At 40.3% G+C, this 25,231-nt stretch overlaps 1 protein-coding gene across 1 annotated transcript; it reads right to left on the reverse strand.

Moving 5' to 3' along the window:
* Positions 1-666: 666 nt before the first annotated feature.
* On the reverse strand, positions 667-25,087 carry LOC113926968. Its single transcript, XM_035728335.1, has 4 exons — positions 25,074-25,087; positions 24,475-25,025; positions 11,130-11,207; positions 667-2,038 (listed from the first exon to the last, which is right to left on the reverse strand). Exons 1-4 carry the CDS (start codon positions 25,085-25,087, stop codon positions 1,956-1,958), a joined length of 726 nt encoding a protein of 241 aa, XP_035584228.1. The 3' UTR covers positions 667-1,955.
* Between the last annotated feature and the right edge of the window lie 144 nt (positions 25,088-25,231).

Below are 25,231 nucleotides of genomic sequence, written 5' to 3' on the forward strand. Positions count from 1 at the left end.
CTCCCCTAGAGTCTCTGTAAGGAGCATGGCCTCCTGACACCATGACTGGCTCACTGGTACTGATTTTGGACTTGTGGCCTCCAGAACTGTGAGAGAATCAATTTTTGTTGTTTTAAAACCCAAGTTAAACAGCAGCCACAGGGAACTAATACAACTACAAAACCTAAAATTTATCTTTAATTATAACCTCTTTTTTGAGTGCCAGATACACAAAGCCAAATACCTGCTGGACACTCCACCAGACTTCCCATTTAACATTAGAACTAGCTGTTAGTGAGCACTTGCTTTAGAAATACTACCTCATTTAATAATCACTTTAATACTCACTACAACCCTATGAAGTACTTAATATCCCCACTTCAGAATGAGGGAACTGAGACACAGAATTTAAGTAGCTTGCTCTAGGTTATAAAGATGTTAAGTACTTACTAGTTATTTACCCAAAAGATAAAAATGTAGTTATCCAAAGGGACACCTGCACCCCAATATTTTTAGCAGCAATGTCTACAATAACCAAACTATGGAAAGAACCCAGATGTCCATCAACAGATGAATGGATAAAGAAGATGTGGTATATATATACACACAATGAAACATTACTCAAACACCAAAAAAAAAAAAAAAAAAAAAAGAAATCTTACCATTTACAATAAGCTGGATGGAACTAGAGGGTATTATGCTAAGATTTTAGGAGGCAATAGGGAGCTGGGGTAACTGGGTGACGGGCATTAAGGAGGGCATGTTATGTAATGAGCACTGGGTATTATATACAACTGATGAATCACTGAACTCTACCTCTGAAACTAATAATACACTATGTGTTGATTAATTGAATTTAAATAAAAGTAAATTAAAAAAATGGATGTTAAATGCCAGAGCTGGGATTTGGGGCCTAGCGTGGTCTAGCTTCAGAGCCAATCACTGATAGTGCTTTGCTTCCTCAAATTACCTGATGTCTCAGGCTATTCAAAGCCTGGCCATGTCCAACCCAAGCAGCAGTGCCCAGGCCCTCTGAGGATAAATTACTTTAGCTGAATTAAAGAACCTTACAGGGCCTCTACTACCTGCTAGGTACTCAATGTCAGTTCTTTGCAGACATCACTAGGGGCAATTTGCTGTTCTTGTTCAATTATCAAACTCTCTGAGGCTAGAACACTTCCCAAATCTCATGCAATTTCAAAATTAAAGCATACGTCAGAAGGAAAACCTGAGCCAGATATGAATTCCTACTGCCTCCTAAAAGCCTCATGATTATTGACAAATTCTATTCACTGAGTACCATGGCCATCATGTTGCCATGGTCACATTTGCTGTGTTGCTACTGTGTCCCTCTGGGGAAAACTGGAAGAGCCGAAATAAAAGCATCCCTTTCAGCTTTTATAGAGCTTGATTTTTCATACTATGTTTGGCACAACTGGAGTCCCTGAACCTCTGGCTGTCTAACATCCCCCTCTTGATTCTTCCCTTATTATTATCGGAATTAATAGCTGCAATATCTTAGTCATCTACTCGGAGCCAAGTAGTATGTGCTATCCATTTAATCCTTTCTACAATTTTTCAAGGAAATTATTATTATTGCCATTTTATAGATGAGAAAACTGAGGCTTAGAGAGGCAAACTAATTTATCCAAGCTTACATAACTTGTTAGTGGCAGAGTCAAGTTAGGATTTAAATAATCAGGCAAGTAAAATTGTTGAACCAGATAAAAGAAATTCTTAACACAATTTAAGTTGCTTCTTCAGGTTATCTTAGCTAAAGGAGCAGGCAGGAGAAAACCAGGTTCTTCATGGTTTGGGAAGAAGGCAACTCAAGTTCCTTCTCCATTCTCCAAGCAGCGAGATATTGTGATTTCTGCCTCTGAGACTGCTTCATGCTTGGGCACGATGGACTTTAGTAATAATAATGATATTATTTTTATTACATCTGTATAAGTCTTCATAAGTTACCAAGCACTTCAACACAAAAGAGCTCTTTCCACATGAGTGAAAGGGTAGGACCTCTCCTTCATCCTCAGAATTCTGTGTTGGGCTAATGCCTCTGTGAAGAAATGGATTTTCTGTGAAGTTAAAAAAAGCTTTAAATTTTCAAGGGACTCTCATTTGCACAGGCCTAGACTTTTGTAAAATTTGAAAAAGTTAAACATTTTAACCGCAATCAGTTAAGACTGCTATCTCTTCCCATATCAAATTCCTCTCCCCGTCCCTTCATATTGAGTGGTGTCCACAGACTGGCTGTGGACATTCTGGGTATCTGGCTAATGGGAAATTGAATTGAAGATCATTTGTTTTGAGTTTAGTGAAATGTATTTATGTGGTTTGCCTTCACTTCCAGGTGTAGCTAAATTATTGCTTCCTGTCCTCAATGCAGGAATACTTTCATACATACCCCCACTGCCCACTCACTTGAGGTCATGGAATGAAGACACAGGGTTAGAAGTTGTAATGCAATATGAGTCTATGCTACAATACCAGTAATCTGTGGATGATGGAGGAGAAAAGAGGCTTGAGATGTTCAGAGCCAGAAGTTGATTTGTGGAAAGTTTTCAAACCATCCTACACATAAAATTGTAAACAAAGGTTTTGGTTTTTTTTTGATCCCATGTTAACTCACAAGTTCTCTCCTATCAGGAAATACATAAGGGACCAATCAGAGAAGGCAAGTGAAAAAAAAAAAAAGTGGGGGGGGGCAACTATAGGGTGTGTCAGGAAGGTAATTAGCAAACATTGTTTTTATGGATTGTGTGATGTTTTGTGGTATTTATAATCTTTTCAAATATACTTTTTCAGTCTACTTTGTGGTGATTTCTTTTATTTTAGCTAAATAGTTACCCTTGTACCTATTATTTCTTTGCATCCTTTCTACTAAAGAGGGCCCCTATAATTGTATAAACTTTATACCTTTCAAATTTGGAATCTGCTTCTGCCACTACAGCCATTTAAAAAATGCACTAATTAGATCCTCAGTGAAAAGATGATGGTGGGAGGGAGACAGAAGAATCCAGACCTGTGGGCTGCCAGGGGAACGGTTTTGGAACTGAACTGGGACATGGGCTCTCTGGCTCTGGTATGAGCATTCAGGTCCCACATGCTGGCCTCCATGCCCGACTTGCACAATCTTTTTTTTCTTTTCCCCCAGCAAGGCCAGTCTAATGCAGTCTAATGAGCAAGCAGCTACCCTCATGGTAGAGCAGTGAAGCTTCCTCTAAGCCGATACGTATCTTCTCCTCCTCCTACAGGCCCTACAATGTCAGAATTAGAGACACATTCTTCCAGGTTTGGAGAGCTTTCCAGCCCTCAAGAATGAAAGTATTAAAAGTAAACATTCTTAAGAATAATTTCATCATAAATCAGTATTAAATATCCCTTAGTCCTGAGGCTTAAGAGATAAATTAATGAAGAGGAGGATGATGACCTAGTAATTTTTGAACATCTATGTATCAGGCCATATGTTGTATACTATATCACACATGGTCTCAGTCCATCCTCCAAAAGAGGAGGAAACTGATGCTCAGAAGAATCATACAGCTCTCGGCTGAACAAGATTTCACAGAGATTAGGGCACCAAAAGAGTTAAATGACAAATTAGGTGTCTAGGGCTTTAACAATTTCAGGCATTTCACAATCTTGCGTTGGGCTAGCCCTGCTCTTTACTGTTTTCCTCAACTCTAGTAAAATGCTGATTACTACTTCTCCTAATCACACAGAGCAGGGTAGAATTCACTCTATACTACGTGGGATATAAAAAAGTAACCCCTGGGCAATGAAAGTATTTGGCCCAGCAAAAGTAACATAATTGGGATTAAAAGCCAGATGACACCTGGATTTCAACAAAAACCAAATACCAAGGGGGAAAAGGTTTTTGAGACGAGAACCAGACAGTTAAACATTAGCTTTCAATGGTTTGCAGTGTTTAGGTTTTGAAATGGTGTGGTTTGGAAGCTCTCCAGCAGAAAAACTATTTTCTTTTAAAAGGAGAGCTCTTTGCAATATTTTCTTTGCTGAAATAACGTGACCCTTAATGACGTTTTATATGACCCAAACTTTAAATGGACCTATTATTTTATTTGACCTCATTCTTACTAGGTTTTTACAGGTCAACAATGAACTGTATCAACAGCTTCCTGATAATTAATCTTACTTACCCAAAGAACTGTTAGCCTGTTAATCTTATCTATGCTAAGAGGAAGCTTTTATATGTACCAGACTTCCTCAGTGAATAATAAAAACCAAAGTGAAATTCTGCAGAAAGATTCAACCTTGTGAGGTTTGAGAATGAAGAAACAGACTGAAAATCATGATGCTACCCTGTCTTCAGCTCCTTGCTGAAATTCTGTGGTTCATGTGGCACAGGAATGACTTTACAGTAGTCGGCAGCACAACTAGTTAGTTGAGTCAGGAGTGGCTCTCTGGGTGGCTTTATCAAAATGTATAGACATTTAGCCTATGCAGTTAAGGTACCTGGGTGGTCTGGTTTGAGAAGCAATGGGGAAGTCATCTCAAGTACCAACTAAGGTAGCTCCCACTGGAAGTTAATTTTCTACAATTAGAGACTCATTTCTTTGACTCTGTAGATCTTTAAGAATTTACTATTAAAATACAATTGAGGTCTTTGATTGTCACCTACCACAAAGCAAGATAGGTGTCTGACAGAAGGAGGGGAGAAAGATGTATTTTTACAACTGAGGCAAAGGATCCCAGGAAGAAGAAAGGTGATGAAATAGTAAATTGGCTTTCTTCAAATGGCAGAGGGAGTAGGAAGTAAATGCTGGTCTCATCTAGCAATTTGTAAATGGGTTGTTTGTACATATGGGTCTTAACACACTCATAGATTGTGGGTGTGTACATATGTGTTTGTAAAATAAAAAGCATTATTAGATTCAGCCTTTTGTCAGCATAGTATAAAGTTCCCCAGCTAAGGGCATGATTTAAAATTAAAGGATTTCTGCATCTGCTAATTGCCCATGACATGCACCCTTTCTTTCCAAGGCAAGTTTCTGAGTTTCAGTGATTTAATATAAATCTATTTCTCATCAGGTTAAAGACTTATTCCAAACAGCAGTTTAAATCCAAGCTGCTCAAGTAGATATGGACGGTGATACTCATTAAGATAACCTTCTGTAAGAGAGGTCATTATATCCTATATTAGACAAAACATAAACATGACATTTTACCTAAGACACTATACATGTTTATTACTCACTGTGGTGGTAATGTAAGTTTTGAACAGTTAGTTAAACAAGCAGAGATCAAACTGTATTGTGAAAAAGTTCAGCAAAGTTAGAATTGTTACCTCAGAAGACCAAGGAACGTTCTCTCTTAGAAGGAATGAAGACTGAATAGATATAGTTTACTATTTCTTCCCCTGCATACAGCTTTTTTATAAATTGTTAATTTGCCTATAATCTCTGCTACAGATATATCAATGACCCCAAAAAGTAACAGCCAGACAAATGTGAGAGAAAGAACTACTGGTGACCATCAGGTTACATTCCAATTCTTTCTATATGTATACTTTAAAAAATTGCCCCTTATTTGTAATTTTCCTCTGTTTTCCCATATTAGTGGTACAATTTTCTTATGTTTTTACTCTGTATAAGTGGTAAATAATTTTTTAAAGACTAGTCAGGGTACAAAGATAGGAATGTAATACTTAAAATGAAATAAAATAGATCACAGAACTCTGTCTCCGATCTTTATGTGCTTTCTAAGGTGACTTCTTCCAGCTCCATGTATCTGAAGATATCTTCATCTGACAAATCCCCTCTTTCTGCCTCCACTGTTACCACCATGGCTTCTCTGATCAGTGCCCAGAGCGGTAAGTCCACTTTACAGTATAATCCTATACATGCAAATCTGTGTGGATATGTATAACAAACTTGAAGAAAATGTCATGAAATGATAGGATGGCCTCTGATATTTTCTATTGTACATCATTCTATTTCACTGATATTGCCGCTCAACACCACTAGAATCATTGTGTGACCATAACGGGTTGTGACAAACAAGACTGAAAACAGTAGTCTAAGCCAGCTTCATCATTTGCCCAGATAGATGCAGTTGCCTATTAAGTGGTTTCTCTTTTTTCCATTTTTTCTCTTTGATTCCCTATTCCATACACAGCAAGAAAGACCTCAAAAAATAAATTAAATCCTGGTACTTCCCTGTTCAAAGCCTTCAGTGACTTCTTGCACTTATAATAAAAGCGAAACACTTCACCATAGCCTTCATGATCTAGTCCTTTACTTTCTCTACAGATTAATCTTATGTCCTGTCTCCCTTCTTCAAAATGCCCTGGCTCCATAGAACTTGTTTCAGTTCCTCTAGGACACCAGATTCTTGCCTCCTGGATACAAGCTGTTCCCTCTGCCAGTAACCTTCTTTTCCCAACATCTCATGGTTAGTTATTGCTTATCCTTCGGTTCTCTACAGGGAAGCCCTTCTCGACAGCCCTACTTGAAGTAAGTCATTCCTTATTACCTATTTCAGCCTACTGTTTGAATATTTATCACATCTGCAGAAATACTGAAAAAATATGGCAGCTAGAAAACTCTGACCAAGTAACAGGTAGGATGGGGAGGTGGGAGGAAGGAAGACCCAGAGCAGGAAATTTCATGGTTTTGGGGGCTAGGTTGTATTTGTCTTAAAATCAAGAACTTGCACTTTGGAAGCATGACTTTATGTGAAGCATCTTGCTTGTAATTACTGCCTTTTAATTTTTGTTTAATATTGAATCACATTAATTTTTAAAACGCTACATGTCACTATTTCACTAAGAAGAATGAAGAAAAAGAAGGCTGTCATTACATGTAGGCCAACAAATTAAAAAGAGACTGTCTGGTGACAGAGGCAAAGCAATAGACCCTACAGAAAGGTAATGATCAGGTGCAAGGGTCAGAGGCTGCCAGTAGGGTCAGCTCCTGTCAGTTGAGGGTTCTCTTTAAGTTCTCTTCTTGGGATGTCTGGGTGGCTCAGTTAGTTGTCTGCCTTTGGCTCATGTCATGATCCCAGGGTCCTGGGATTGAGTCCCACACTGCATTCCTTGCTCAGCAGGGAGCCTACTTCTCCCTCGGCTTGCTATTCCCCCTGCTTGTGCTCTCTCTCTCTCTCTCACATAATAAATAAATAAAATCTTAAAAAAAAAGACTCTCTCTTTCTCCCTTTGCCCCTCACCACTGCTCTCTAAAATAAGTAAATAAATAAATCTTTAAAAAAAATAAGATCTCTTCTTGACTCAGAACTTATAGAGTTTTATATGGTGTTTTAATAAGGAAGATATTTCCATCCTTGAACCTTAACTTCTCTAACTTTGGAGATCCTTCCTGTATGGAGATCATGAACAACTTGCCAGTTTTGTACTCTATTAACTTGCCAGTTTGCCAGGGTAGTCCTATTGAAGGGGCATTGTAACCCTCTTCGTCCTAGGGACTAAAAGTCCCTATTTCTATTCCAACACTTCCAGATCTACAAGCAGATATTTGTAAATGGTGTTTTCCTTCACCAGCAGCCACCCGGGAAGATGGGGATGAAGGATATACCCGCTTTTGAGTTCAGGCAGTACTTGGAATCAGCTAAATTTGCCTGAGCCTCAAAGTGGATGCCCTGAAAGAGGATTCCCTAAAGCTGACACTGGGAGTATCATTTGAACCCCCAGGGGCCTGATGCCTAGGAGAAGTACCACCTGATTTCTGGACCTTCCCTCTGCTACCGCTGGCTTCCATTTCTAAGCATTAGGTTCCACTCCAGATCTTGCAGAAGAGTTAGCTTTCAAAGCACCAGGCATGCCCTAAGATATATTTATATGTATTTTCTCATTTAATATTGCCCAGCCTGCTCTCCCAACTTGGCCCTGTATAACAATCTTGTGTCTATTCCTTTTTACCTCAGCACTAGGGGACCATTTCCCCAAAGCTATCACATGGATGTACATGTTCTGTGGGTGTTATGAAACATGTCTTTCTAATCCCCTGTAATACCTCAACAAAGATGTGTGATAATATTTTACTCACCCCCACTAACCCTCCTAGGCTCAACCTTGAAGAGAGTTTACTATGGCCACATCAAATGAAGCATGGGCTGCTTTTAGAGAGACTAATTATAAGTTCTCATAGAAAGATTCCGTGTCAAGAACTAGGGAAAAAATATCCATCCCCAGGGTTCCTGCATCCAACCCTCAACCACATGATTTAATCACTTCATCTTAGAATAATATACTCAGCTGTTTCCACATCAGCCATTGACTTTCCAAGGAATAAATAAGGAAGATGTGGCATTAACTAAGGCAACCTTGCCATAAGGTTAAAGGAACGTGGACAGCTGATCTCCAGAGCTTCTGGACCTTCAGAACAAATCCAGTTTCTTCCTGGGTAAAGTTTCTTTGAATTACAATTTATTAAAAACAAAATGAACTGGCTATTTTGGGGCTAGGAGTTATTACCTAAATCCTGATTGAAAATAGTTTGTGAAGTTCTGTAAGAACAGCCTATTCTTTTTTTCTTTCTTTCTTTCTCTTTCTTTCTTCTTTTTTTTTCTTTCTTTCCCTCCCTCCCTCCCTCCCTTCCTTTTTTTCTTTGTTGTTGTTTAAAGTAATATTCTTGAACAATGTAATAGGTAAGAACTATAGGAAACCGCTGGGAGTTCAACAGCATTTATGGGATTGTGAGGATGATCCACTGACAGTGAGAACAATAACAAGAAAACAGAATTCAGGTGCCTGGCTGGCTCAGTCATTAAGCGTCTGCCTTCGGCTCAGGTCATGATCCCAGGGTCCTGGGATCGAGCCCCGCATCGGGCTCCCTGCTCTGCGGGAAGCCTGCTTCTCCCTCCCCGCCCCCCCCCCCCCCCCGCTTGTGTTCCCTCCCTCGCTGTGTCTCTCTCTGTCAAATAAATAAATAAAATCTTAAAAAAAAAGAAAACAGAATTCAACTGGCAAGAAAGAGCAGATCCCTGCCTGCAGGGGATGACCAAGTCAGAAATCAGACTGTTTCATGTGTTTGGATAATGTAATCTAACACAGATGCTGGACCAACTTATGCTATAATGATATTATATTTGAAATGTTCTACTTAATTGTAATCAAAGTCCAATTTCCTAGTGCAATTAAATATAGTAAAATATATTGTAGGTATTTATTAGCCAAAATTAATTTAGAAAAAAACAAAAAAACAAAAAAACAAACTGGCATCAGCCCCAAATGAAAGCAAGCTGGACTGAAGCCAAAGATGAAAGAAACCATACAGATAGATTAAGAAGTCATGGCAAGAGACTTAAAACTGTTTAAGACTACAATGTTCTTCAGTGAGACATCACATTTGTCCACAGATTTTGGGAGAATAACTTATATTTCAATTTTATAAAACTGATTATTTATAGTCAGTGCTTTCCACTAAGTGCGCAAAAGTCTTTAATTTTAAGTGGGAGAGTATGCTGATGTATCTGTGGGCTTCTGAATATTGAATTAAATCCCCTGTATTTCATTTCTGTTATAACTTAACAATTACCAATATGAAATGTCACTCAGAGAGAAATAAACTAAAGGAGGAATCTGAATCCTCTACAGTAGATGTATGACCACCATACATCTTAGATTTCTAAAGAACTAAACAGATTTAAAATATACAGTCTCTTTGTCCTCATAAGCATATTAGTATTTTTGATTTGGGACACATAGTCACAATGCTTAAATGTTCTAAGAATAAGAACTTAAGTTTTAACCAAAACATTCATTATTAGTGTAGAATTTAAGGGGGCACCTGGCTGGCTCAGTCAATAGAACATGTGACTCTTAGTCTCAGGTTCATGAATTCAAGCCCCATGCTGGGAATGGAGCCTACTTAAAAAAAAAAAAAAAGGAATTTGAGTAAGTAGTAACATAACATCCTCATAGAAGTAAATGGTATATTTTTAATTTTGTATCACATGTATGAAGGCACAATTTGAAAATCTAAAAAACAGAACAGCGGTGGAAGCTTCTGAAGGATTCCCAGAAGTGTTGAAAAATAAAAGTGAGAAAAGTCAAGTCCCAAATAAAATCTCATTAATCATATGCAGCTGGGGCTTCAGAAAAATGAGTCATCAAATGATCATAAAATTGGAAACTTAGTTTCATAATAACATTGCGGATATTTCTTAAAACTTTAAAGTTGACCATATTTTAATTGAAAACATCCTCTTAAATAAAGGATTTTTACTACAGACACACAGAACATATTAAGCTATTTAATCTAGATTATTTGCCAGTTGATTTTCAGGTGTCAGTGATCAAATTAAGGATTTACAAAAGGTAGCTTAATAGTGGCTGATAACACTAGTCTGATTCAGTAGCCATGCATCTGTATTAATGAGTGGGAAATGAGAAAGGATGAGTAAAAGAATATCTGGGGGAAAATTTAGGGGAGATATAAATACATGTGTACACACATACCTTCACCTCCCAGCACAGCTAGGTTCAAACATTCCCCCTCCCCCACCCCTTTTAACTCAGAGATATGGGGGTGGGTGGTATACTACATCAGGAAGGTTGCTAAAGGCTTGGGCTACCCATGTTTGAGTGCGGCGTAAAGTGCAGTTTGTAAAGCCTCTGGTTAATTTGATCAATATAGGCATTCAAAATCGATAATGCAAGTTCCAGAGTAAATGTTTTGATCAAATTGGTCTTTAATTAAATTTAGAAGGCAACTGAAATTTCCATTTTGCCCTATTTAAAAAAACAAAAACTTTAACCAGACATCTGGCTGTTTAATATCATGTAGATAAAACATCTAAATAATTAGCTTTTCAATTTTTTAGTCCAAATGTTTGCTATCTTTAGACAGAAAGCAGATTAAGAATTAGTCATGATAACTCAATTTCTTTGATTTATGGAAAAAATGTGACTCTAAATAATGACCTATCCAATATGCAAAGGGTAATTACTTTGGTGTCAAATATTTTAAAGTCATCTGTTCATGTGGTCTAGAGTTGTAACATACAAAATAGAAATAGATGGCATATACTACATAAACATATTTTAACAGATTTTAAAGTAAAACAGAAGTTATTCCTAATGTTATCTTCTTATGATTATTGATTTTATTTTTCAAATAATAAATTTAAAATATGGATATACTACTCTGAGTACAAAATGGACTCACCTTGCAGGTATTGCCAGTGCTTAGCAGTGTATAAGACGCCTGTGTCACTTCTGAGTATGCTGACCTCCTCAACGAGTCCTGTGACCCATGGAAGGACATTGATGATGTTCAAAGACATGTAAGGAGAAGAAGAGTGGAAGACAACCATACAAGTCACAAGTGTTCGCATGAAGCATTTATTTTTTAACACACAGCAAAGCCAGACATTCTTGGTCAGTGTGAGGAAGCTGAGCTACCATTCACACAGAACTCATGTTAAGTAGATGCGAGTGGGAAGTGATGGCTAAATTAATGCCAGTGAAGAAAAAAATAAATGTTTTCAGAATTTTAAAGGAAACCAGGGATGGTATGGGGGCAAAGACTCTCAGCCACAATGTATGTATTTTTTTCTCTTTTAATATTCTATCCTGGCTTTCTGCCAAGAAAAATTAAGAATGTCATTTGCTTTATGCTAAACATTCACTTCATTGAGTAATTACAAATTTCAAAACCTGGATGGCAGTTTTTCTATCGCCCTTTAGAGATAGCTTACTTATCTAAACTGTGGCTACTTAATCATGTATTAGTCCAAACTCCGTTTTAATCCCTAGCACCCCTGCTGGAGTTGTGGCTTATTAGAAATGAATCTTCTTGAGTCAGAAGCTCCCATTTTTCAAATATCAATAACTTTGATAGCTCTTTTTCTCCCCTATAGCTTCTCAAGCAATGCCCAATTCACAGCATCCTGAAGCTTTTCTTTTTATTAGGAAATTAAACTTGAATCTCTTTTATCCCACATTGCTAGAATAAGGTCCGGTGTCTTGGTGTCCCCCCACTCCTGCAGAAACTCTGTGGCTAGTTTCACTCATATTTTACTTAAGGAACCCAGGATTTTCAAGTCAGAGTCCTATTCCCAGAGTCCAGTTTGTACAGTTTTTTTAAAAAACTGTCTTTTAAAAATGTTCATCATTCTAGTAGCTTTAAAAATACATTTTGGGGGTGCCCGGGTGACTCAGTCAGTTAAGCATCTGCCTTCTGGGGACTAGGAAAGATGGCGGAGGAGTAGGGGACCCTATTTCAACTGGTCTCTGGAATTGAGCTGGATATCTACCAGACCACTCTGAGCACCCACGAAACCAGACTGAAATGTAAGAAGATCTGGATTTCTACAAACAGAATATGGCAGGCAGTTGGTTTTGAGGTATGAAGCGGGGAGCCGTGATTCCGCAGGCAGATATCAGAGAATAAATGGCAGTGGGAGGGTACCTGGCCGTGGGGATCCTACACTGCTGGTGAGCGACAGCCTCGCGTGCTGGGGACGGGGCACAGACTCGCAGACCAGTAGCGGTGGGGAAAGGACTTTAGGGCAGCCCCTGGGGCGGAAACCCCGCACGGCGGGGTTGCATGTGTGATCTGGGGGCGGTTGGCGGTTTTAGAAGCACAAAGGGCAGAGACGTGCTCCAACCTGAAGGCAGGACTGGGGGCGCTGCGGAGGGGCGCACAACCCAGGACGCTGCAGTTTATAGCAGCACGGACATAAACGGAGACAGTGTGGCCTGGAGAGCTCACTGAAGAACAGACTGCGGTCTCTCTGCTCTGAGGCAGAGGGTTGGAAACAGTCTCTTCCGCTCTGATTCGCGGAAGAGACGTGGAAAGCCACCAGGGAAAGCCACCAGAGAACAAAAGCCCCCAAAACTGATTCCCGCTGAGCCCATCCCCTGCCACAGGGGGGCAGGGCAACTCCGCCCAAACAGGGTTGTCTGAGTAACAGCGCGGCAGGCCCCTCCCCCAGAAGACAGGCTGGGAAAACAAGAGGCCAGCAATCCTAAGGTCCCAAGAAAACAGGTGCATTTTGCTTGGGTTCTGGTCAATAATTTGGACTCTATACATTCCCTCAAACATCCATCAACAGAATGACTGGGAGGAGGAGCCCTCAAAATAGAAACGACTCAGAGATTATGACTTATGCTGCAGATTTACAAACGGATGCAGATCTAGCCAAGATGTCGGAGATGGAATTCAGGCTAGCAATTGTGAAGACAGTGGCTAGAATGGAGAAATCAATTAATGGCAACACAGAGTCTCTAAGGGCAGAAATGAAAGCTGAATTGGCAGAACTTAAAAATGCTATCAATGAGATCCAATCCAATCTAGATAATCTAACAGTTAGGGTAACTGAGACAGAAGAACAAATAAGCGACATGGAAGACAATATAATAGATTAAAAGGGAAAAGAGGAGGCCAGGGAAAAACAACTCAGAATCCATGAAAATAGAATCAGAGAAATAAGTGACACCATGAAGCGTTCCAATGTCAGAATAATTGGAATCCCGGAGGGAGTGGAGAGAGAGAGAGGACTAGATTTATTTGAGCAAATTGTAGCTGAGAACTTCCCTAACCTGGGGAATGAAACAAACTCACGTCCTAGAGGCAGAGAGGACCCCTCCCAAGATCAAGGAAAACAGGCGAACACCCCAGCATGTAATAGTAAAACTTGCAAATCTTAGAACCAAGGAAACCATCTTAAGGGCAGTTAGGGGGAAGAGATTCCTTACATACAGAGGGAGGAACATCAGAATAACGTCAAATCTATCTACAGAGACCTGGCAAGCCAGAAAGGCCTGGCAAGACATATTCAGGGTACTAAATGAGAAGAACATGCAGCCAAGAATACTTCATCTGGCAAGGCTGTCATTTAGAATGGATGGAGAGATGCAGAGCTTCCACGACCAGCAGAAACTGAAAGAATATGTGACCACTAAGCTGGCCCTGCAAGAAATATTAAGGGGGGTTTTATAATGGGAGAAAGACCCCAAGAGTGATATACAACAGAAATTTACAGGGACAATCTATAAAAACAATGTCTTCACAGGCAACATGATGACAATTAATTCATATTTTTCAATAATCACTCTCAATGTGAATGGCCTAAATGCTCCCATAAAATGGCACAGGGTTGCAGATTGGATAAAAAGACAGGACCCATCCATATGCTGCCTACAAGAGACTCATTGTGAACCTAAAGATACATCCAGACTGAAAGTGAAGGGATGGAGATCCATCTTCGATGCCAGCAGACCTCAAAAGAAAGCTGGGGTAGCAATTCTTATATCAGACAAATTAGATTCTAAACTAAAGTCTGTAATTAGAGACACAGAAGGACACTATATCATTCTTAAAGGGTCTATCCAACAAGATCTAACAATTGTAAATATCTATGCCCCCAACATGGGAGCAGCCATCTACATAAGCCAACTGTTAACCAAAATAAAGAGTCATATTGATAACAATATGTTAATTGTAGGAGACCTCAATACTCTACTCTCAGCAATGGACAGATCATCTAAGCAGAAAATCAACAAGGAAACAAGAGCTTTGAATGATACACTGGATCAGATGGACCTCATAGATATTTACAGAACATTCCACCCTAAAACAACAGAATACTCATTCTTCTCGAGTGCACATGGAACTTTCTCCAGAATAGACCACATACTGGGTCACAAATCAGGTCTCAACCGATACCAAAAGATTGAGATTATTCCCTGCATATTCTCAGACCACAATGCTTTAAAACTGGAACTCAATCACAAGAAAAAATTTGGCAGAAATTCAAACACTTGGAAGCTAAAGACCACTCTACTCAAGAATGTTTGGGTCAACCAGGAAATCAAAGAAGAACTTAAACAATTCATGGAAAGCAATGAGAACAAAAACACATCAGTCCAAAACCTGTGGGATACTGCAAAGGCGGTCCTAAGGGGGAAATACATAGCCATCCAAGTCTCACTCAAAAAAATAGAAAAATGCCGAATTCACCAACTAACTCTACACCTTAAAGAACTAGAGAAAAAGCAACAAACGATGCCTAAGCCACACATTAGAAGAGAAATAATTAAAATTAAAGCAGAGATCAATGAATTAGAAACCAGAAACACAGATCAGATCAACGAAACTAGAAGCTGGTTCTTTGAAAGAATTAATAAGATCGATAAACCACTGGCCAGACTTATCCAAAAGAAAAGAGAAAGGACCCAAATTAATAAAATTATGAATGAAAGGGGAGAGAGAGATCACGACTAACACCAAGGAAATAGAAACAATTATTAGAAATTATTATCAACAACTATATACCAATAAACTGAGCAATCTGGATGAAATGGAGGCCTTCCTGGAAACCTTTAAGCTGCCAAGACTGAAACAGGAAGAAACTGACAACCTGAATAGGCCAATAACCAGTAACAAGATTGAAGCAGTTATCAAAAACCTCCCAAAAAACAAGAGTCCAGGGCCTGATGGATTCCCTGGGGAATTCTACCAAACATTCAAAGAAGAAATAATACCAAGTCTACTGAAGCTGTTTCAAAAAATAGAAACAGAAGGAAAACTTCCAAACTCATTTTATGAGGCCAGCATTACCTTAATCCCCAAACCAGGCAAAGACCCCATCAAAAAGGAGAATTTCACACCGATATCCCTGATGAATATGGATTCCAAAATCTTCAACAAAATCCTAGCTAATAGGATCCAACAATACATTAAAAGGATCATCCACCACAACCAAGTGGGATTTATCCCTGGGATGCAAGGGCAGTTCAACATTCGCAAATCAATCAATGTGATAGAACACATTAATAAGAGGAGGGAGAAGAACCATATGGTCCTCTCAATTGGTGCAGAAAAAGCATTTGACACAATACAGCATCCTTTCCTGATTAAAACTCTTCAGAGTATAGGGACAGAGGGAACATTCCTCAAGTTCATAATATCCATCTATGAAAAACCCACAGCGAATATCATCCTCAGTGGGGAAAAGCTGAGAGCCTTTCCCTTAAGATCAGGAATATATCAAGGATGCTCACTCTCACCACTGTTGTTCAACATAGTACTAGAAGTCCTAGCAACAGCAATCAGACAACAAAAAGAAATAAAAGGTATTCAAATTGGGAAAGAAGTCAAACTCTCTCTTTTCGTAGACGACATGATACTTTATGTGGAAAACCCAAAAGACTCCACCCCCAAATCACTAGAACTCATACAGCAATTCAGTAATGTGGCAGGATACAAAATCAATGCACAGAAATCAGGTGCTTTCTTATACACTAACAACGCAACTGTAGAAAGAGAAATTAGAGAAATGATTCCATTTACAATAGCACCAAAAACCATAAGGTACCTCGGAATAAACCTAACCAAAGAGGTAAAGGATCTATACTCTAGGTACTACAGAATGCTCATGAAAGAAATTGAAGAAGACACAAAAAGATAGAAAAATACTCCATGCTCATGGATCGGAAGAATAAACATTGTTAAAATGTCTATGCTACCCAGAGCAATCTATACCTTCAGTGACATCCCAATCAAAATTCCAATGACATTTTTCAAAGTGCTGGAACAAACAATCCTAAAATTTGTATGGAATCAGAAAAGACCCCGAATCGCCAAGGAAATGTTGAAAAAGAAAAAGAAAGCTGGGGGCATCACGTTGCCCGATTTCAAGCTCTATTACAAAGCTGTGATCACCAAGACAGCATGGTACTGGCACAAAAACAGACATATAGACCAATGGAACAGAATAGAGAACCCAGATATGGACCCTCAACTCTATGGTCAAATAATCTTTGACAAAGAAGGAAAAAATATGCAATGGAAAAAAGACAGTCTCTTCAATAAATGGTGCTGGGAAAATTGGACAGCCACATGCAGAAGAATGAAACTCGACCATTCTCTAACACCATTCACAAAGATAAACTCAAAGTGGATGAAAGACCTCAATGTGAGACAGGAATCCATCAAAATCCTAGAGGAGAACATAGGCAGTAACCTCTTTGACATCGGCCACAGCAACTTCTTTCAAGATACATCTCCAAAAGCTAGTGAAACAAAAGCAAAAATGAACTTTTGGGACTTCATCAAGATAAAAAGCTTCTGCACAGCAAAGGAAACAGTCAACAAAACAAAGAGGCAACCTACAGAATAGGAGTAGGTATTTGCAAATGACACTACAGACAAAGGGCTGGTATCTAAGATCTATAAAGAACTTCTCAAACTCAACACCCAAAAAACAAATAATCAAGTCAAAAAGTGGGCAGAAGATATGAAAAGACACTTCTCTGAAGAAGACATACAAATGGCTAACAGACACATGAAAAAATGTGCATCATCATTAGCCATCAGGGAAGTTCAAATCAAAACCACATTGAGATACCACCTTACACCAGTTAGAATGGCAAAAATGGACAGGGCAAGAAACAACAAATGTTGGAGAGGTTGTGGAGAAAGGGGCACCCTCTTACACTGCTGGTGGGAATGCAAGTTGGTACAGCCACTTTGGAAAACAGTGTGGAGGCTCCTCAAAAATTTAAAAATAGAGCTACCCTATGACCCAGCAATTGCATTCCTGGGTATTTACCCCAAAGACACAGATGTAGTGAAAAGAAGGGCCATATGCACCCCAACGTTCATAGCAGCAAAGTCTGCAATAGCCAAACTGTGGAAAGAGCTGGGATGCCCTTCAACAGATGAATGGATAAAGAAGATGTGGTTCATATATACAATGGAATACTACTCAGCCATCAGAAAGGATGAATACCCAACTTTTACATCAACATAGATGGCACTGGAGGAGAGTATGCTAAGTGAAATAAGTCAAGCAGAGAAAGTCAATTATCATATGGTTTCCCTTATTTGTGGAACATTAGGAATAGCATGGAGGACATTAGGAGAAGGAAGGGAAAATGAAGGGGGGGATCAGAGGGAAAGATGAACCATGAGAGACTATGGACTCTGAGAAACAAACAGGGTTTTAAAGGGGATGGGGGAGGGGGGATTGGTTATCCCGGTGATGGGTATTAAGGAGGGCACATACTGCATGGAGCACTGGGTATTATATGAAAACAATGGATCGTGGATCACCACATCAAAAACTAATGATGTATTGTATGGTGACTAACATAACATAATAAAATTAAAAAAAAAAAGAATAAAAGTTATTGGGAAACTGCGTTAAGTGGAGAATAAAATAAAGTCATGCTAATTAAAAAAAAAAAAATCTGTCTTCTGCTCAGGTCATAACCTCAGGATCCTGGGATTGAGCCCCTGCATTAAGCTCCCTGCTCAGCGGGGTCTGCTTCTCCCCCTCTACCCCTCCCCCTACTCATAGCTCTTTCTCTCTCTCTCAAATAAATAAGATCTTAAAAAAAAAAAATTTTTTTTGTTTAAGTGTTATTTGTTGTGTTCAGTTCCTCATATTTTCAAAGACAATGTGTATTTTGGTTAGTAATTTCTCCTAAACATCAAGATAACACTAATTATATTATTTAAATTCTAATTTCCTTCTTTGGCAGCAGAAAATTTTGAAGTAAGGGATGAAGTTAGTACAAAAAGACATTAGAAACATAGTGACGACAGAAATGTTATAAGAAAAAGTTCTCTCAAATAAGGAGGTATTGAATCAATGTATGGTTTACCAATATGGGTAAATACACCTTCTAAAGCTGCTACAAACTCATATGGTAGTTATAGAATTTCTGATTTTGGCATATCAAAATTGTGCTAGCAAAATGGGTATATACTATTTTTAAATATCTCTAAAATTTCAAAGCTCATATAAAGGAAATCAGCTATCAGTGGAAGGAAAGAAATTAACAATCAACTGTCAGATGTATCAACATAGGTACAAGAATTGGCTGAAAAAAATATCGGAATGAGCTGGCTATACTTATAAAAGATGGTCTTTTTTTCTTTTTCCCCCACAAGGTACATGAATACTTTTGACCAAATTCCTTTTAGAAAAGAGAGATAATTTATTATATTTCCCCCTTGGACCCTTCTCAAAGCTTTACAGGTACCACAAGTAAACATCAACGTTTTTTTCAGAGAAGTTGAACATTCTTCTAGTACAAACTTAAAGAAGGAAAAACCTCTTAATACAAATATTACTTTAGGGAAAACGGGTTTATTTATACATATTTGGTAGTTTTTGAAAATATATGTGTATTTCTAGTTTACATTTTGCCAAACGAATGCAACTTCTGAATGTCTCTTTTGTTTCGAGTAAGGAAAATGTCTGGTCCATGGACTTACAACATTGAATGAAACGGCAAGCATTTCACCAAGATGTCAAAACAGGAAGAACTTATGGCATAATCAGCACTGATATTAGCACAAGAAAATACTGGCTAATATTTCTAATGAAAAACTATTAAAGGACAATCTATATTAATTGTGATTTTAGGAGTGATGATGTACATCTGCTTACCATATTTGTTGCTTGCACACTGAATTTCCTAAGCTCAGTGATCTATGACAGTGAATAAAATTTTTATGAGCTCATAGACTTTAAATAAATATTCTTAAAAATAACACCTTAGGAAATTACATTTACAAGATGTTTAACAGTAGTGATGCTTTCATAAGACATTCACAAGTGTGAATGTAGTCTGTAGAAGTGACCCTCTGTGTAGCTAGAGGATGCCTTCACACTGAACTATTTGTTACTGATCATTTAAATCCATTCACACAGATGTAAGATTAAACAGTGTGGCTGAGAGAGAGGTGCTGGCCCATGATTAACAGTAACTGAGTCTAACTTTAACTTTTCCATAACTAGCTATATAAACTTGGGGAAAATCATCTGGCCTTTCTTCTTCTCCAAAATTAGGACTGCACATTGATCAGAGTAATTTTGAAGATAAAATTAAACGTTATAGAATAAAAAGGGTCAAAAAGTTTAAAACTACAAAAGTTAACCTGTTGCTTGCTAACAAGTATGCAAGTAATAAAAAGTTGGACTGTTATTCCCAAACTAATGTACAAGTTGTATGGCTTAGGATATTTCTGGTCTTCGATAGGCCCTGAATAAAAAAAAACATTTATTTCCCTGAAGAAGAATGGGGAAAGTCATTCACAGCACAATTTCCCTGCGAAAAGAGGTAATTTAGGTTCCCAAGTGAGTTTTAATTTTGACATGAAGCACTTTGATTAGCTGCTGCTCTAACACTAACCAGACAGCAGGGATATCTCCAGTCTATCCTGCAATGTAGACAGCTCCATGTGCATGCTTGGAAAAGGATGCCTGTCTGTCCCTCAATGACTTCAGGAATCACTGGGCTCTGCCCTAAGGCAGTGTATCACAAAGGGGTGAGGGTGGTGGTTCAAATTCCTCACATTGCCACTGTTCTGCCTGGATTGCAAGGTGCTTCCATAGGGTCATGCCACCTTTTATGGAAGGGATCAAAGAGCAGAAGCACTGGAAGGTAGAAAAGCCAATGGAGAGAGCAGAGAGGGCTGGTGTGGAAATACCAAGAACAAAACAAGAATATGGGGAGAGACTGGCTAGACTGTTGGGGAACACAGAAGTATTTGTCTTAACTGTAGTTTTCCGGGCTTTTCTCTCTCTCCTTCTGGGTATGAGCTTGGAGGAATCATTTCTTGTTTGCTTCCTATCTTCTAAAACTATTTTTGAGAAGATAGGAAGCAGACAAGGCAAAATGGGAAAGGTATTATTACTGCTACATGAACCTGGGGCAGACTCCACACTTCACACTGTGTTTCAGTGCGTACAGTGTTACTTTTAAGTGCTGTAAGGCTGCCAGCTTACTTGGTCTCCACTGCCATAGAGGCAGGTCACTTGTGATTGGGGAAGACACTCTCATCAGTCCAGTTAGGCCACTGGGCATTTTGGCCTTCAACAGTTGTTTCAGGATAAAACATCTTGGTCCTCAACGTTGTGTCCAATATGAATGTCCAGTACTTGGAAAGAAAGAAGGAGCAGAGTGCAGTTCCTGTTCAGTTTTAAGTATAAAAGGTAAATGAGTAGACAGGGAGAAGGCAGACTCACAGAATGAAAGGGACTAGGAGAAGTACACATGTGAGTCTGAAGGAAGGCTCTGCCACTTCTCCCAGTTATTTAACCTTCCTCTCCTTTATTTTCTTTACCTGGAAAACAGGTATGCAATATGTAAAGCTTTGAGATTTGCAGAAAGTTTAAAAGAAAATAATATATATAAAATACTGAGCACACTACCTGGCACGTTTTAACAAACTAAATAATGATAATAATTATTAAAACCAAAATGGAATTTCTTTTTAATTCTTATTTTCACTAGATTGATAATTACTGTAACTTTTAAATCAAGATCAACTAATTATAAGTGTTTTTTTCCTCAAAAGTATACGTAAAACTTTCTTTTAAGAATTTCAGGTAGAGGGGTGCCTGGGTGGCTCAGGCGTTAAGCGTCTGCCTCCGACTCAGGTCATGGTCCCAGGGTCCTGAGATCAAGCCCCACATTGGGCTCCCTGCTTGGTGGGAAGCCTGCTTCTCCCTCTCCCACTCCCCCTGCTTGTGTTTCCTCTCTCGCTGTGTCTCTCTCTGTCAAATAAATAAAAAATCTTAAAAAAAAAAAAAGAATTTCAGGTACTCAGCATCATATTGCCATGGATATTTTTTTCCTTTTATTTGTTTTAAAGATGTATTTATTTGTTTGAGAGAGGAGGGGGGAAGAAGGGCAGAGGAAGAGAGAGATAATCCTCAAGCAGACTCCCCATTGAGCACAGAGCCCAACATGGGGCTCCATCCAGGACCCTGAGATCATGACCCGAGCCGAAATCAAGTCAGCCACTTAACTGACTGCACCACGCAAGAATTCCTTCTTTTTCTTTTTAAATGGAGAAAAGTAAGTTATATAGCAAATAGGTTCAGAAGCTGAAGACTGGGAGAAAAAAGCAACTCTGAACCTAAATTTAAATTAAGGGTAACTGTGTTGATAGATACCTAGGCTGTGAATATGTTAGGAAAGTATAGATTCTTCTCATTTGCTAATTATTTTGGCTATCTGAAAAAAAATAAATGCTTGCAATTGCAAAATTTACAATTTCATGGAAGGATGAACATTTTCCCCCCAGAATGTAAATCTTATCTCAGTTTGAAGACAGGGAGAAGAGAAACAAAGAACAGATGCTTTCATTCAATAGTATGCATCAGTGGCCCCTATGAATCAGGCACATATGAATCCAGTCAAAGCATCACCAAGGTACTGCCAAAAGCAAGATATCCCAGATGTCCTAGTGCAGGGGGTAGCAGGGTCTGGATTATGGAGATATGGAAGTTTGCTGTGACGGGGGGGAAACCAGTTGGGAAGTGGGAAATGCTTTTATAAAGGTTTAAGGAAGTGTCAGCCACAAAGCCCTGGCATTTTAAGAGGACGGGTCTTGCCCACTGCCGCTAGAATTCATCTTTTCCCCAGAGCAGGGTCTCATGCATAGCAGGCCTTCCATGTCTGGCCTCATGCTCTACTTCTGCCTCTACTTTTGGGAGAGGCCATGGGAGCAGCCAGGCAGAAGGGAAGAGCTGGGCAGAGAATAGCAGTCTCCCCTTGGGAGAGGGTTCCCACCTAGAGAACTGGGCTGCAGTGGCTGTTTTCAATGCAGTGTGAAGTGTGGCTGGGGCTTTGTGTCAGAATTACATTGGCAACTTGGTAAAATGCAGATTCCCTCAGCCCCACAGAACAAAATACTGGACATGCATGAAGTACAGGTACTCACAGCTCTGAAACTTTTTCCCCCTTCACTTTTTAGAGGAAGGGTTAGGAAAAAGTACAAAACAATTGCAGCAAAGCTAAACCCTTGCTTTTTTCCTGGTGCAGTGTACTTAATACATGATCTACCCCTTTGGCCTCCTTTTTAGAAAGGGCAGAATTCACATTGGCCTTTGAAAGAAACATTTTAACAGGTCTTTTTTTCTTTTAAATATTTTTGCCATTTATACTGGTCTCGCCTTCCAATGTGAGGATACTTGTAAACTACAGATAATCCAATTCCTGAAAATGATGGCTAAACAGCTGTCAAATGGGTTGGGTTCAAGGTCTGGCCCCATCTCTCTCTTTTTTTAAAGATTTTATTTATTTATTTGACAGAGAGAGAGAGACAGGGAGAGAGGGAACACAAGCAGGGGGAGTGGGAGAGGGAGAGGCAGGCTTCCCACTGAACAGGGAGCCGGATGCGGGGGCTTGATCCCAGGATTCTGGGACGCTTAATGACTGAGCCACTCAGGCGCCCCTGGCCCCATCTCTTATTAGCCATGAAACTTGGGCAAGTCTCTTTACCTCTCAGTTTCTGTTTCCAAATTCCTCTGACATTAGAATACCTTCTTTTTAAATTGAAAATTAAATGAAGTTTTAGGTGTAAAGCCCTGAGGAGAGCCCAGAGGTGCTCAACAAGGTCCTGGAACCCCCACAAACCTTATCCAAATGCACTACCACCAATCTCATTCCTTATCATGGCAGTTTATACATCTATAATTCTAATTCTAATTCTCTCTTCCCTTTGTTGATAATGCCTGTCTCCTTCTTACTCGATCAACTATGGAAGTAAAACCCACTTTTTAAGATTCAATCGAAATGACATCTCTCTTCCGGGCTTCTCTCCCAGTTCCCCTGATCCGTTAGCCCCATCATTCGTGTCAGAGCGTACTTCTCTCATAATAACGGTAAGGCTGAACCATAATTATGTACTTGCCTGTTATGCCCACTTAGATGGTGTGAAATGTAGTCTTATATCCTCAGCACTTGGCTTATATTCTTAGATCCTCAGCACTTAGCTTGGTGCCCGGCACGTAATAGATGGTCAAACCATAAATATACACATATGTAATTTTTCTGAATGCCTGGACAGAATGGTAGATTCAGGATGGATAGGGAGGAATACACGTGCTTTTCGGGGCTGGGGGCTGGGCCTGTGAGAATTGCCTGGTCGTCCTAGCGTCACCCCCACCCCCACCCGTGCTAGGCCGGGCACTGAAGGATAATGGCTTCCGTCTAAGGTCCAGTCAGTTTCTCCGCTTTGGGACACGGTTCCGCAGGGCACCGGCAGGGGGCGGCGTTGCTACGCAGCTGGATGCGCCGCGGGTAACCGTCCTCTCCCCGCCCCCTACTTGCGCGCCCACTCCCTCCCCTACCTCCACCCCCCGGCTCCCCGGAAGGCGCGCAGCTTTGGTAACTAAGATGGGGCGGACTGTTCTTCCTCCCAGGCTGCGCGGCTCGGCTTTTGCAAGGCCCTGGGAGAGAGTCTTCAGCTTCTCCGGCGGGCGTGCTCCCCTTTGCCCCACCTCAGGGGAGTTACTCTGAGATAGTCTGGAGAGAGCAATGTGCGGCCGGAATAGATGGCCGGAAGAAAGTGGGAAGCTTTGTAGCAAACACGGTGGTGCGAGCAGGAGCGTGTGTAGGGGTAACCCTTACACTCCTTTCGCACTGCCGAAGTGACTGAAGCTAGGTGAAGAAATTCTAATCTTTTAGACTCGTCCTTTCACGTTTCGTGAAAAACTAGATAATTTCACACTGACATCTGTATTCACTTGAGAAAGGCAAACCTTTGCGTGGGACGAACGCGCTTCGCTTCCTCTGTCCCAGAGAGAACGCGCCGCGGTGCGTCCGGGCCCGCGCAGCGGCTCTTAGCGCGACACAGGGGCCGCACGCTCCTCGCGCTGCACTCCAGGACCGCGTCGCTCTCGGCCATTGGCCGCCGGTTTGCCCAGCCGCCCGACCCGCCCGGGCGTCCGCCCGGTGACGCTCCCTGGCCGACGCCGCGCTCCCGGCCCCCCGGAGCGGCTCGTGCGCACGAGTTGGACGCACGCTCGCGGCCCCGCCCCCGCGTCTCTTCGGGCTCGCCCGGAGCTCCCCGGCATTTCCCGAGGTTTCGAGAATCGAAACACAGCAAGCTCTTCCCCTCACTCGCGGAAACTTAGATGCATGGACAAGTGGACTCTGTGGTTCACACCAAAACTGGTTTTGTTGCTTAAGAAAACGGTCTAGCTTTATACGGATACGTTGTTTAAACGGGAGGTCTTGAGGAACCCCTTGAGTCCATCGTTGAGCTATATAACTAAGCGCTGAATCGGAGAGAATTTTGTTTGGCGACTTTCTGCAGTTGCGCGATTTCAGCCGTGATTCAGTTTTTAGGGCCACTTACGACTCTTGAGGCATTTTAAGTGTCTTTTTGTTGGGGAAAAAGAAAAAACGCTTGGGCGCGGAAGACCGTCTCTAAATCAAATATATGTACAAACACACGCACATATATTAAGTCCACACAAACAGCCACCAGCCTCGCGCTCCACGGAACGCGCAGCG

Source organism: Zalophus californianus, chromosome 7 (genome assembly GCF_009762305.2).
Source record: "Zalophus californianus isolate mZalCal1 chromosome 7, mZalCal1.pri.v2, whole genome shotgun sequence".
Taxonomy (NCBI): domain Eukaryota; kingdom Metazoa; phylum Chordata; class Mammalia; order Carnivora; family Otariidae; genus Zalophus; species Zalophus californianus.